At 42.1% G+C, this 14,876-nt stretch overlaps 1 protein-coding gene across 1 annotated transcript in view; it reads right to left on the bottom strand.

Moving 5' to 3' along the window:
• The window catches only part of ATP8A2 (ATPase phospholipid transporting 8A2), a 250,069-nt gene that overhangs the window by 22,650 nt on the left and 212,543 nt on the right, over positions 1-14,876 (bottom strand). Inside the window, exon 28 of the mRNA XM_083498877.1 lies at positions 3,402-3,476. Within this exon, the coding sequence (XP_083355003.1) occupies positions 3,402-3,476 (75 nt within the window). The remainder of the gene's footprint in view (positions 1-3,401; positions 3,477-14,876) is intronic.

Here is a 14,876-nt window from a genome sequence, read left to right as displayed (position 1 = left end):
AATTTTAAATGTTATGAAATAAATGAAATAAAATAAATCATTAAAACATCTGGAAGACCATAGATCTCTGCTTTAAAGTGATGCTCAAAGGCCACCATTGTCTTACTGTGATTTTACAATTGGATTTTGGCTTGACTTGCAAGCAGTCTTGGGGCAATCCATGCTCTTAAAGGAGGGGCATAAATGACTGCAATAAACAAGCAAGTAAACGTATTCTGCTGTCGTGTTTGTGCCATGTGTAGCATCCCCCCAATGCTGTTTTAGCATCATGCAAATACAGCATGTCTTATGATGACTGGGCTGCAGTCACAAGCATAATCACTCCAAAATAATTTCCACCAATTATGAATGGGACTTATATTCCAAGAAGATATGTGCAGAACTGAACAGTAAATTAGCTGAATTTAGTGTTGATTCCAAATCTGTACATCCACCACATTTTTATACAATCTGTGATAAGCTACACAGGGGGAAAAAGGCAATTTCCCCATTTTGCATTTTATTAACAAGGAAGCTGCAGAGCCACGAAACAATGAGAATAGCTTTGAGGAACTGGCCACTTTCCTTACGGAAATATTCAGATCTTCACATAATTAGATGGTTAAGGGATAATACTGTAACTACCAGATCAAGATGGATAACTGATGTGTACTGTTAACCACCTGTGTAACAGAGGTAAGAAGACTACAACCATTTGTTGCAGGTGCCTGCTTCCATTCAATGTGTGAAATTCAGCAGGTGGCCCACAATCATTTGGTTCTTCTGTTCTTTTAGTATTCCCTGGTGACGATTCTGGACTGACAGCTTATGCCAGAAGAGCAGACTTCCCTCTTCTAGGAAAGAGAGCCCTCTCTGAGTTTAAACATGGCAATCGTGTGCTCCCCCTGGCTTTTTAGTGTCTCCCTTTCCCATTCTTTCTTTTGTCTCTTCCATCCTCAGGCTTCTGTATCTTCTGGCAAAACTACAAGTTACACAGGAAATTGACTGGATTGGCTCTGCCAGTGCATTTGCACTGTGATGCCCTCACCACTGTCTCACCCCCTCCTGCTATGCCACAGCAATGGGGAAGATGGAAGGTCAGAGGAGCAGCACTACCCCACTAACTGTGGGCTCAAAAAAGTCCACTGTCATTCTGTACACACTCTCACACATATGCATATATCATACATATATATGATGTTTTCATAATGAAGCTGCATTATTCTCATTCTGGAATGCTTCTTTGGTTGATTTCTAATATTTTCTGATCCTGTATATGCTGTTGTCAGCTTTTATTATTATTATTTGGTTTTGATACTACTGTTGTACTGTGTTTTGTGACCGTTGCCCACTTTAAACTTTTTATGAAAAGGCAGAATACCAACAATTTTAAGGAACAAATGAACTAATTATTTAATTAAAGCCATTGGAGGATAATGCTGAGTACACATTTGAAATAAGATTCATGCTGAAGAGCAAAGCTGTCTGCAATTTCTCACAAACCAATGCCACCCCTTACCTCCCATAATGAAAGTTGTACATCATTTGAATTTTCTTTACCTAGACTTATATCTCCTGCACTGTATTTACGTTCAACCAGCTGTCTCTAATTATATACCATTTCTATTTATTTTCTTTGCAAAAGGGGGGCGGGGAGGGAGAGAGAAACCAGTTCCTTTTTATAAAAGTTTGGAGTTTGATTCCTGCCAGAAACATGTAAGAAGCCTGGAGAATGCAGGTGAAGATCAGCTTCAACAAAGGGCCGGCTATTCCTGGGGATCAGTAACAGCAAGAACGTTTCCTAGTTCCATGATGTCATCCATCTCCTTTGAATTAGTCACAAAGCAACACACCAGATGGGGAGCATTCTGTATTCTTATGCGTTAGATGAGAGCCAAGACTAATGGGCAGCTCATATGATTGACTTTCCCGGCTGTGTCCGCATGCATGAGGAGCAAGTCGCTCGTTCCTTGTCTTGGGATTGCCCTGGTCACAGCTGCCGGCTGAGCAATCGTGGATCTCGAGGGAGGTGGCTATTCCCATGAGCCGTTTTTGTATAACAAGGCCTTTGGGATACACTAATCCATCCCCTGTACGTACCACACAGTAATACTGATGTGGAGTGTGTGTGTGTGTCCCATCAATATTTTGGAGAGGTTTCTGACTGTTGTCACAATTTCTGTGACACCTTAAAGACTAGCATATTTATTGGGGCAGACTTTTTTTGTGAATTACAGCCCATTTCTTTAGATGTATCTGATGAAGTGGGTTTTTGAGTTCACAAAAGCTTACACCATAATAAATATCTTTTAAAAGTGCTATGGGGTTGTTTTTTTGATGGTGTCTCCAGTATTGCTGCAACAGGCTAACACAGTGATAATTGAAGCACATCGCTACTTGCTTATACTTTAACTGAGCCGAAGTATCTTAGCTCACTATAACCAGTGAAAGACCACAGGGTTAAACATGATGACACCAAACTGCTTTACAAATTTTCAACGTTCTGGGGAAATGATTAACAGCTCCGCATAAGTAAGCTGATTTGGTGTTTGATGGGGTTACTCCCAGATTGCAATCCTGTACACACTTATTTGGGAGAATGCCCTACTACACTCAGTATCTTCAGCATGCCCTCTTCCCTTATCTGCTGTGATACAATATTACGGTCATGCACATATTATCTGTGCAATCTTCCACTGCATTGTTGATTCAGGGAAATGCAATTCCTAGCACGCATATTGTTCCGAATTTGCTGTCTGATTGCATATCTAATTGAATGAGTTTGGACAAAAGAGTGGTAATGGTCTAGAAGTATCAACTGGAGTGGAAAGTAATGAAACTCTTTAACTGAGTTTATGAATAATATTGTAAATTCATGTTCTTCAGAGAGCAACCATAAGCTCCTGAAAAGGGTGATGGTCATATTGTAGACTTTTATGGTCAGTGAGAGAGCTCAGTGGTTGGAGGTCATTGCTGGTTCTGCCACCATTGTTGATTCCATAAGGCCAAAAACAAGGCGTTTCAGGAGTGTTAGAAATAGACTGAGGTGGGGCTTTCCAACAGATAAATCTAGAGCCCCATTTCTTCCCTGGAATTGGCATAGAAAAAGGGAAAAAATAAAGGGGGAATCTGTACCCCACTTTCTGCACTGGCTGACAAGGGTCTGGCAGGGCTTTGGAAATGGCGGTTCTCCTGACATGGATTCTTTGTTGCTGCTCCAAATTAGAATGTGCCAAGTACTTTTATTTTAAATTTTGCCCTCAAATCTAAGGCAGAACAAGAACAGCTCCCACTCCCCCCCCCCGCCAGTTACTCGCAATGCATATACAGATGATCAGTAGAGATAAACTACATAGACATAAACAGCAGTGGAATGCCATCCGGGCTCTGCATGTTATCAAGCTGAGACGTGGGACACTTACCACATTGTAGAGGCCAATGCACCACCGCTCAAATAAAATCTGCCCAGAAAATCCATTAACGAATGCAAACCAAAGCTGAAATAGAAGAAAGTTACACAAGGCTTTAGATCAACATGCCACAAACATTCTTTCTATGCACTGAAGAAGAGGAGAGTGTGCAATGTGGACATCATCTGGAGACAGCTGCTGGGTGGGTTCTAAAAATAAGTGCTCACAGTTGTTCTCTTTTAAATAGAGCCGCACTGCTGAAGTGATGGGAGGCAATCTGTAGAATTTGCATCATTGCACTAAAATAACAAATCTTTTGTAAAGTAGTATGAAGATCCATTGGTCCTGGAAAAATTCTTTCTTTTATCTTAGGTGTTTATATCCTGCTGAATCCCTTGCAGACGACCGCAGTGCCTGGAGACAGACAGTCAAGTTGTGTATCCACAGCAGTGACCAGAGAAGGAATGACCACTGGGAGGAGCACAGAGAAAATGAACGCCATGGTGCACCTGTAGCAGCACAACCGGATGCCTTCATCTGCCCCACCTGCAAGAAAACATGTCTCTCCTGTATTGGTTGTGGAGACCACAGCAGGAGCTGGAACTCTTCAAATATTTGACTTTTCCCCTGAGGGTGCACACTCTTCCATTGTCTCCTGAGACAGATGGCTGCCAACAACAATTATCTAAGTCCTTAAGGGGTGTACTCTTCTTTTTTTAAAGCATCCAATGGATTAAAATTAATCACAAAAACAGAAAACTTCCTTAAAGTGTCTGCTGAAAAAGGAAGGTACATGTCAGGTGCTTGAAGTTCAACAGGGAGGAAGCCAGTCTAATCTCAGCCAGGCCAGAGTGCCACAGAACTAGGCCCACAACACTGCATGCATGGCTTCTGGTGGATAAAAAGGTAAAGGTAAAGGGACCTCTGACCATTAGGTCCAGTCGTGGCCAACTCTGGGGTTGCGGTGCTCATCTCGCTTTATTGGCCGAGAGAGCCGGCGTACTAAGCCGCTTCTGGCCAGCATGACTAAGCTGCTTCTAGCAAACCAGAGCAGCGCACGGAAATGCCGTCTACCTTCCCGCCGGAGCAGTACCTATTTATCTACTTGAACTTTGTTGTGCTTTCAAACTGCTGGGTTGGCAGGAGCAGGGACTGAGTGATGGGAGCTCACCCTGTTGTGGGGATTCGAACAGCTGACCTTCTGATCAGCAAGTCCTAGGCTTTGTGGTTTAACCCACAGCGCCACCCGTGTCCCTTTTCTGGTGGATACACCTACACAAAACCTACCAAATGGCCCAGTAAAGGCACTGCCCTGATTTGGGATTGGGTGGAATTTTTCCTTATGGACTAGAAGCACACCACCCTTTTACTCTGAGTTCAGACCAGTTCTGGTTAGGCCAAGCTGTGTTGGATCTGTGCTGCTGTATTATAAACCTATGCTTCTGGAAAATCTGTAAGAAAACAGAGCTCTACAGCTGGAGATCAGCCATTGAGAATAGCTCTCTGCATGCCCTTGCAATTAATACTTGGTGCATGGATAGTATGAGCCCCAGGTGAAAGTCAGCATGGTGTTACAGCAGCAAACACGGGCACTGAAGTAATCTGTCCTTTTACTCGTGTCTCTTCAGATATCATGCCCCAAGCATGGTAGAAACCCATGTCTATCCAGGCATTGGTGTAAATCAATCCCTTTTCCTTCCTGACTGGGAAAGGATGGCAGTGTGCAATTAACATTCCACTTCTCTTACTTCTGCCCTGCTAATAAGAGCCCAGCAGGATGTTGAGCTCATAGGAGCCAACTCCTAGGGGCTAAGGTCCATTCGATCTCCCCAACAAAATATTTGAGGGGACTGCCCTCCCAAACTTGATGGGCATTGCCATTCAGATGGGGTGTGTGCCATGTCATGTGATCAATTATGCAGGGTGGGGCATACCTGGGCTCCGCCAATATTTTATTCAAGTTGGCACCCCTGGATGAGCTGCCCTGAGACTGCAGTCTTTAGGACCAAGACATTACATTTTACTGGCAGGCACAAATTCTGCTACCTTTGTACTGATTTCCATCTGCCATTCCGTGGCATCCCTTCTCCCACCCCAACCAGGTATTATGAGATTGCTTAATAACTCTTCTACCTGCTTTCTTAGACAATACTGGCCTATTTCGTACTTAAAAAAAGAAAACTTTGCTGAAAGATTTATGCTGTATCCTTGGATCAATGTCAACTTTACAGAGAGTTGCTGGGATATGTTTCTGACTCTTCCAAACATTAACCTCCTCTAGAAAAAAAAAAAAAGAGGAATCTGGCTTTGCTACACAAGCATCACTTGTAACATTTTACGGAGCGTCCTGAACTCATTTTTATCATTTGCAGGTGCTGCTGGGAATTTTATGGGCAAAACCAAAATCTTTTGAAACCACATCCAATTCTGGAAAACTGTATTTTATAAAAATAATCCTCTGCTGGATAATCGCATGCGCTCACTTCAAGGGAGTTACTATGTAGATGGGCCCAAACCACCAACACCACCAACAACAACAACAAAATGAGGATTCTTTTTTTAAAGGAAGAAACTGGTATTCTAAAATGGAAATATTACATGGTCTTTATTTATTCAAGAACTGCACAGGTGGCAATGAAGCATAATGAGGACACATTGAGCTTTTCGTGTCTTAACCAGGATACGTGTTTTATACATTCTTTTCCAACACTGGACAAAGTTGTCGCGATTACGCCACGTTATGGGAAAATGGCGTATATACTAGCATTGCAGAGTTTTCCCTTGTCAACCGCCAATCAGCACAAAGCGTTTGTGTTCTGTTTACCTAAATCAGATGTGGGGAACCTATGGCATAACTTACAAACTGTCCTGAGTAGCTTGCAAAGAGCTTGTTGTTTGTGGAGACTACATATGCAATGTTCTCAGAGATATAAGGGGGGGGGACGACCCCATCTGCCTTCCTTCTCCAGGTCCCAGTTTTAACAAGAAATGCTAACTGCCTTTAAAGCTGTGCATGCTGGAGACTGCCCACAGTTGACTCACGACTCGGTGAGTCGGTCGGAAAGCTTGCCAAGTCTAGCTCGCCTTGCCAAGCTCCTGGGGAATGCAGCCCACAACGGAGGCACTGCTATGAGCAAATGGACCCAGAGTTATTAAACGGCTTTTCTGATTTGGGAAAGGAGCACTTCTTTGCTCCACTTAACTGTTGCCTGCCTGTCAGAAACGCCAGGGCCGCTTATTTATAACACAATTACAAAATGAAAGGGCTTCTCTGAGTTCACGTTAGAGGGCCTTATTCAAATGCAAGGGAACTCAAGAGCTAAGACTGGAAATCCAGGTTGACATGCTCTCATTACCTCACCTTATTATGGCTGACGTAGCATAGATCTGAGATTAGCTGCAACATCTATAAGAAATGGAGTGCGTGAAATGACGAGGGAGGGCACAGTTCCATATGGAGAAAGAGGCACTCCATTTTGCAGATTTGCTAGTTTTTGTGTGTGTGTTTGCTGTTTTTGCATACAGTACAACCCTAAACATGTTCGCTCAGAACAAACTTTCAGTGGCCTGGTCACACATAATGTAAAACTATGGTTAAGGTTAACCATAGTTAAAGTTGAGGCATCAGGCAGACAACCTATTAAACACTGATTTATTACATCACAGAGATAGCGCTTTGATTTTATTTATTACCACTCTTCACTTTGTGGCTCTGTAGCTTTTGGGTGGGGGTGGCTCCTTAACCACAGTTAAGAATGAGATTTGGGTTCCCAAATAACACTATGCTACAGTTAACATTAATGAAGGTTTATAAGCTGACCACAAAATATTGCTTAATAAGGAACCTTTCACCACAACCTAATAAAACATAGTTAAGCTGCTGCTCTGGATTCACACATAACACTAGGACATGGTTTAACAAACTATTAAATGTGATTCAGATTGCAGCCTTAGTCTTTAATCCTTAGGCAAAATTCATACCTAGTGTTTGGCACCTTGATCTGCACCTCTGGGTGGCTATGACTACAAATTCTGATGGTGGATTTGTAAGAGAGGTAACAGTGCACAAACCTGACCCAAAGCCATGCCTGCTGGACCTGGAAGTCTGCAAACATTTTTAGAAGGGTGGTGCTGTAGGCAAAACAAACACCAACAACTTTGAAGTGAGCATGCACGTAGAATTTTGTGTCAGGGACTATTAAAAACCCCTCAACCAACCTGTACCATGAACTCCTACATTCCAAAATTCCACCATCTTGGTCACTCATCTCATCCTGCCTGTTTTGAAGAATAGCTACAATGCTATCTCAGCACAGCAAGTCTAACTAGGTGACCTCTGGTTTATATGTGAATTTATAAGATGGGGCTCTTGTCCTTTAAGGCATAAGTCCAAATGGCCATTTGACAAAGAATGTTTATGAATCAATATCCTTTTTTATTTTATTTTTTATAATGCCACAAGCCAAATGCAAGCAGGTGACCTAGAGGTGAAAGGTCATGGCCTGTTGCCGATTTCCTGAGCCACAGAGCTCACACACCTGCCTTAGAATGCATTTTAATAAAAATCAGGAAAATATGTATTCATAAAATGGCCTCACTTGAACAAGTTCCTAAGTTATTTTAATTGCAATTTACGGTTTTACACATAATTATTATGGAGCATTTAATGCTTGAAATAGTAGGAACTAATTTGTTTAAGCGCTTGAAGGTGCTGGGATGGCAAATTGTCTCTTCTAAACGTGAACATTTATGATGTCTTGATAATAGGCAGCTTACCAAGGACTAGAAAGCTTTCCCCCAATCCTGCTAAAGGGCATGGAAAGCTGATGTAATCAGGGTATCAACAATCGCCACAGGCACCAATTACAGGCAGGCTGGATACTGTACAGAGAATGTGTTAAATTCTCAATATAGGCTCTCCTTCTGCACACATTTTGCATGCCTTTGCCAAATAAGCATTTAAAAAACAGTTCTTTTTTTTAAAAAACAGGCTAATAAAGCATGTTTGTTTATCTCATATGCAGTTCACTAATAATCTATCCTGATTAAAATTCTCTTTGTGACAGAATTTCTCAATACCAGCATCATACCCTGCTCAAGAGCACATGGCCTGAAAAAGAATTCTTTGTTATAGGAGTGTAGCATCATCTTCCTTAAAAAAATTATTGTTTTATTTATCATCATCATCATCATCATCATCTTGTTATAGATAATGAATATGACAGACGTGCCCGAGATTCACTTGGCTTGCCAATTATTTTCTTGGCTTAGTAACAGCTATCACAAGAGTACAAGAAAGTGATTTCCAGAGGGGGAAAGGATTTTTCTATTGACCCAGCCTATGTGACCATAGTGATCCTGTGGGAAGGATGCTGGCAGATGTGCACTGAGGATGCCCCCTTAATGATACCAACTGTCAGCAATGGATGGATCTGTCAGTTCTGGTTTCTCTCAGTTCCTCACTCATCCAATCCCAAAATCAGTTTTCCACATTTTTGCATCCATTCACAAATTATTTATTTTTAATTTTAAAAAGTCCTCGATGAAATTCACTAGCATTTTAGTGCAGATTTCTCCTTAATATACACATTTTCGTATTCATATTTGCCTATTATACACATTTCAGCAAAACAGTGTTCCCTGATATAGTGCGTTTTTAATGTTATTTTCATAAAGACATGCATTTCTTATGCACTTTACCCCAATGTTACATTTGTGTAGACATTACTTGGGTGGAGTACTGCATTGCAAAATTCACAGAAGTCCAAATTTCAAACGATGGCTTCAGTCAAGCTAGACACTAAGTAAGAGTGAATTTTCTTAGGCTTCTAATCAAGGACCGTACTTCCAAATGGCAGTTCATTGCAAACTTGGTGATGCCCACCCCCTTCCCATTACTGACTCTAAAAAATACCCACAGAGCACCACTTAGGTTATAAAACCTATCTGCACAAAGCTAGGCAAAGGCATAGTCTCATGGAATAAATTTTGTTTCGTAATTTACCTGCCCCAAGCTTCCAGATGGGATGGATGGATGGATGGATGGATGAATGATGTTGCACAGTTCCCTTCTTTTTCTGAATAGCATCTGCAGTATTTTACACAAAGGTATGCCTGCTCAAAATGGCTATGTGCCTAGTTCCAGATTAAGAAAACTGGACCATGTGCAGCCTTTGCTTGCTAATGCCATATAAAACCCATTCAAGAACTCTCCCTGTATCCAAAACCTGTATCTGGATGCTGAGATCAGAATGATCAGTGAATCAATTCCCCTTATGCCGAAGAACAGACAAAAATGTGTATCACTTTAGCCCAAGACCACAGAATTTAAACTGATCTAATCCCACTAACCTTCAGTGTGGTAGAATTGTCTTACAGCTATGCACAGGAGCTTAACTGCATTGTTAACTAGACTACAAGACTCATGCATTGCACCTGGGTCTCCTATTGAAATATGCTGGTGGTTTTTCTTTGTTGGCTGACTTAGGAATGACTGACCTTTTGAAAGGGTAATTTTGCATCATGGTCTGAAGGAGGAGGATGGCAGCTCATCCTAATTTTCTGGGGAGCAGGCTGTGAGACTAGTTATTGGGAGGTTCTGTACCATGTTTGAGGGCTGTACGCAGCTCTATGTTCTGCATGCAAATGGTCTAGGTAAGGTTGGGGAAGTCTCCTATCTGAAACTCAGATGAGCTGTTGTCGTGTAGACAGTGCTGAGTTAGATGGAACAATGGTCTCACTCAGCAGCTTCCTGTGTACGTTTTGTTACCTTTTAAAACTACTGAAAGTTTCAGGGCTTCATAATATTTAACAAAAGTTTTCATGCCACTTGGGATTTTAGAACAGAGGTGGGGACATGAATGGCAGTGTCCGAAAATCCCCTTTCAAAGTGATGATCAAAAGGCCACTTTGAAAAGGGCTCCTGAAGACCCCTGAGGGCAAAAGGATGGCGGTGATTGACAGAAGGGTGGCTCCACCCACCTGTCAAATTGTGGCCCTCAAAGGGAAGAAGTAACTATCCGACCAGCTGAGCTAAAAAGGTTCCCTGCCCATTTCAGAGCATTTCTGACAAGCTTTTATACTGTATTTAGCTTAATTATAATCTTAAAAAACAGCCCATCTTCTACCTCCAGGGTAGTCTCTTGTAAGCAAAATTCACAATTTTTCTATTTACCTCTGCATTATCTGTTCTGATTGAGTGTGTATTTCCATTATCTCCTAACAGGGCCTCCCGGCTAGAACTTTCCTATCTGCTGCTAGATGGTCCTTTTAACTGCAGAAGCCAGTAGCAGAGCCTGGGACCTTCTGCAATCAAAGCATGTGCTCTGCCACTAAGCTGCAATCCATCAGCCACGGACTTGCACATTTCCCCCCCTTTCTGAGTTCCATGTTTACACTGACTGCAATTGAGAGAACTTCTAAACCAGCCCAACTGCTCTACAAATTTTCTGTCCGTCTACACCCTTAAATGGTCTAGTAGTTCCTTCCCAAAGAACTTCTTTGTTCTGTTCTCTCACTCTAATAATTGAGGCCGTTGCTGTATTCCCCAGGAATATAACATGACTATCACTATTAATAGCTTGGTGTATGTTAAGGAGACTCTGCAGCATCTTCTCACTTGAAGCCTGCACTCAATCCAGGCTGTGATTTTTTTACGATACGGTGTTCACCAGTGTGTAATTGACCAGCAACTCGCACGAAGGGAAGGATACGCTTTAATGTGGTTTGAAACAATCTGCTAGCCTTTTTAAAAACCAGGCAGCATTTGTACTGACATTTTGAAGCCATGAATTATATATACGTCTTACAGGCAAGCTCTCTGCTGATGAAGGAAAGGATTATAGCGAAGACATACAGACAAGGGCTTGGCTTTTTTTTTTTGTGGGGAGGGGGGAATCTGGAATTTTATACACTGTGTTGTATGTGTCTTATTATCAAAGGCTTTGTATTTGGTTTCCGAAAATATTTTAGCATCATGGTTAGTTTCAGGCAACTTCACAAATGAGAATTAGCTACTTTTCTAATTTGGAAGTAGTAACTCTGAAGCACAGGAGCTATGGGGAAAGAAGACCCCTAAGATTAAAAGTGGAGTGTCACAGTGACATGTCATGCTGGGGGGTAAATGACATGCCCTTGCATTATAAGTATTAGTCAGCTACTAGTTGGGAATCTCCTAATTTTCTGGTTGCCACTCATACTCTCTAATCTCTGCCCATATAGGAGCACAGAAAGCTGCCTTATACGAAGCCATCTCATTGCTCCAATACAGCACCCTACTTTCTATAATGACTGGATTCTCACATAGAGATGCCTCCTACCCTGCCTGGAAATGCCAGGGGTTGAACCTGGGACTTTCTGCATGCAAATCAGATGCTTTACCATGGAGCAACAGCATTTCTCCTATACGGGGATGAGGGTTGATGCAATTGAAGCTAAGTTTGTAACAAAACACACAGAGAGAATAGCCGGGTTTGCATGTAATGCTAAGCCATAGTTCATTAAACTATGCTTCATTAAACCATAGCTTACTGTTATGTGAGAACCCAGGCCATCAGCTTAATTACGGCTTATAAACTATGGATAAAGGTCATTTGCTAAGCAAAGTTTGTAGTTGGTTTATAAACCTCAGTTAACATTAATCATAATTTAACACTATGTGCAAATCCAGACTTGCTCCTTAAATATGCTTAAGGAGCTGCTGACAGAGGTGCAAAGAAAGAATGGCAAAAAAATCCAAACTACAACCCAGGCTCAGCTGGTGCTTTTAATTATTTTGTGATGTAATAAACCCAGGTTTAAGTGATCACTGGCCAGATGCCTCAGCTGTAACTATCGTTAATGTTAACTAAGGTGAACCATGCCATTAGCTGCTATCTCTACAAGCAACAAGATTCTGTGTTTTCCATAATGAAGGGGAGACACGTCCCCAAAGATCTCACTGGCGGTAGAGATGGCTCTATGCAATGCTATACTGGGAGATGTGGGACATGCGTCTTAGCATCTGCTTGGCTCCAGAACGAAAATAATTACTTAGGAGATTTTAGCCTGGCAAAGGGGAATGTTAGGGAGTTGGTATATAAACATTTGTCAAAACAGAACAGGATGAAATAGGTTTCCATATATCCTGCTCCAAGCAGAACCCAAACAATGAAATAAATGAAAAGGCACAGTGAAAGAAGGACAAAGCACCTGCCAACTTTGTACACTTTGGGTTTACGGAAATGGAAAGCCTTCCTTCAAGTATATCAGAAGCATGGAGTATGAAGACAGTATTATATTTCTCTTATGCTTTAGGATGTATAAAAATGTCTGAGAAGAACAAAATCCAATATTGGCCCTTCTGCTTAATTGTGCAATAGGATATGACAGAGGATAGCTCACCCTGGGAGGAATACTCCAGTTGTTCCAACTGGAGCTAATGCAAATAGAAACTGGAGGAGGGAGGTCATCAAGACCGTGGCAGAACAGTGGCAATTTTCCTTTTCCAGAAAAGGTGCACGTTAAATATAATAATGCATTTAACGTCATGTCTCCTTTGGCCCTCAATATGTATTTCCCTTCTGTGCTCCTCTTTACCTTCTCCACCTGAAAAGTTTTCAATCCATTTCTGGGAAAATGCACTGCCCCCTTCTTCTTCTTCTTCTTCTTCTTCTTCTTCTTCTTCTTCTTCTTCTTCTTCTTCTTCTTCTTTTTCTATACACACTATTGGCAAAAGCTCAAAGGGTCTTACAGCTTAAGCAATTCATTTGCCAAAATACACAGTACACTATAAGCACATGAAATCATTTCACCAACCAATGCAGGTTGTTTTTTAAAAAAAACTTTCAAAAATTCTCTTTTGAGCTTTTTTGGAAATTGATTAGCTTTCCCCTCCCCTATGAAACATAAAAAGAAATGCTGCACAGCTTGAAAATTCTGTTTGCAGCATTTTCTGAGGAGCTAGGAATCAGAAGATAGGCAGCCAGAGTCTCTGCGTGTTTATTTGAACAATCAATGGGACTTAGGACAAAGATTTCACTGGAGATGCGTGTCAGTTACCAAGCACTTCTTGGTATTGAGAATGCATCCTGATTTGCTGGCATAAAGCTCATGCACATCCACATAAGAAATTTAAAGTGTTTGAACAATCAATTCTTCTTCCCAAGGAACTCTGGGAATTGTGGTTCTGTGAGGGTGATCGCATAACAATTCCTAGCACCCTTAAAAACTACAGTTCCCAGGATTTTTTTTTGGGGGGGGGGAGGAGCCATGACTGTGCTTTGAATCTATAATTTGAATATTGAGCATTTTTTCTGATTTGTTTGCAGGGTGGTTATGAACAAATAATAAACATTCTTCAATAACAATACCACAGTAAGAATATCACAATATAAATGAACATTAATTCCTGAATTGCTTGTAGGATGTTTATACAGTCATACCTCGTGTTGCATTTGCTTCAGGTTGAGCGTTTTCAGGTTGCATCCCGCGGTGACTCAGAAGTACTGGAAAGGGTTACTTCCGGGTTTCGCCGCTCGCACAGACGCTCAAAATGACGTTATGTGCATGCGCAGAAGCGGCAAATCGTGACCCGTGCATGCACAGACACGGGTTGTGTTTTGATCATGTTGTGAATGGGGCTCCGGAACGGATCCCGTTTGCAACCAGAGGTACCACTGTATGTCTTCCTATGAATCATTCATTCATTCTACATCCCTGTCACTTTCCTAACTGCAAACGTCTGTGTGCTTTTAACATGGGCTTGCTGCACCAAGGCAACAAAGCACTTGAACTGCAGAAACTTAAATTTATGAGATGTGCTCAAATCCCTCCTGCAAAATACCAACAGCCGGCGCAGGGCCGGCACAGCAACTAGGCAGGGTGAGATGGCTGCCTCAGGAGGCAGAAGCCCCTGGGGCAGCTTGCCCACCCCACTACCTCTGCTGCTGGCAGAGATGCGGTGCAAGCATCAGTGCTGATTTTGGGCAAGAACTTGTTGAATTTGTGCCATATCTCATGCAGTCCATGAGATCTCACCAGATAGCAGTGCTAATGTAGCCACCATTTCTCTGCCAGCAGCAGAGGCAGCAGAGTAGCAGGTGTGGTGGTAGGGCAGCACCTCCCATTCCACCCCGAGCAGCGAAACAGGATATGCTGCCCCTTAAGCTGGGAGCACCATAAATGTAGCATCCCCATGTCTCTTTCTCTCTGTCTGGTAATGGATAGGAAAAGAAAATGGTGTGGCATAATTTCACTGCGGTGGATGTGTAGAAATTCGGACCACAGTTACATCATATTGTGCCTTTCCTACATGTAGGGGGAGAAGAGGAGGTGCTCTCAGGATCCTTCTTTCAATGGCGGTCCTGTGGCTCATGTGTAGTTCTCCCCTTCCTCACCAGTAGGGCATACGCTAGGGACACTCAAAGGTTTTGTTGTGCTTGCATTTTTAAGTGAATTGGACGAATACATGCAACACATTCGTTCTTCATTTTTCACACTCCTCTGAAT

Source organism: Podarcis liolepis, assembly GCF_965112155.1.
Source record: "Podarcis liolepis genome assembly, chromosome: 4".
Taxonomy (NCBI): Eukaryota; Metazoa; Chordata; class Lepidosauria; order Squamata; family Lacertidae; genus Podarcis; species Podarcis liolepis.
Note: the sequence above shows the minus strand (reverse complement) of the source record. Positions and strands in the feature narration are given on the sequence as shown.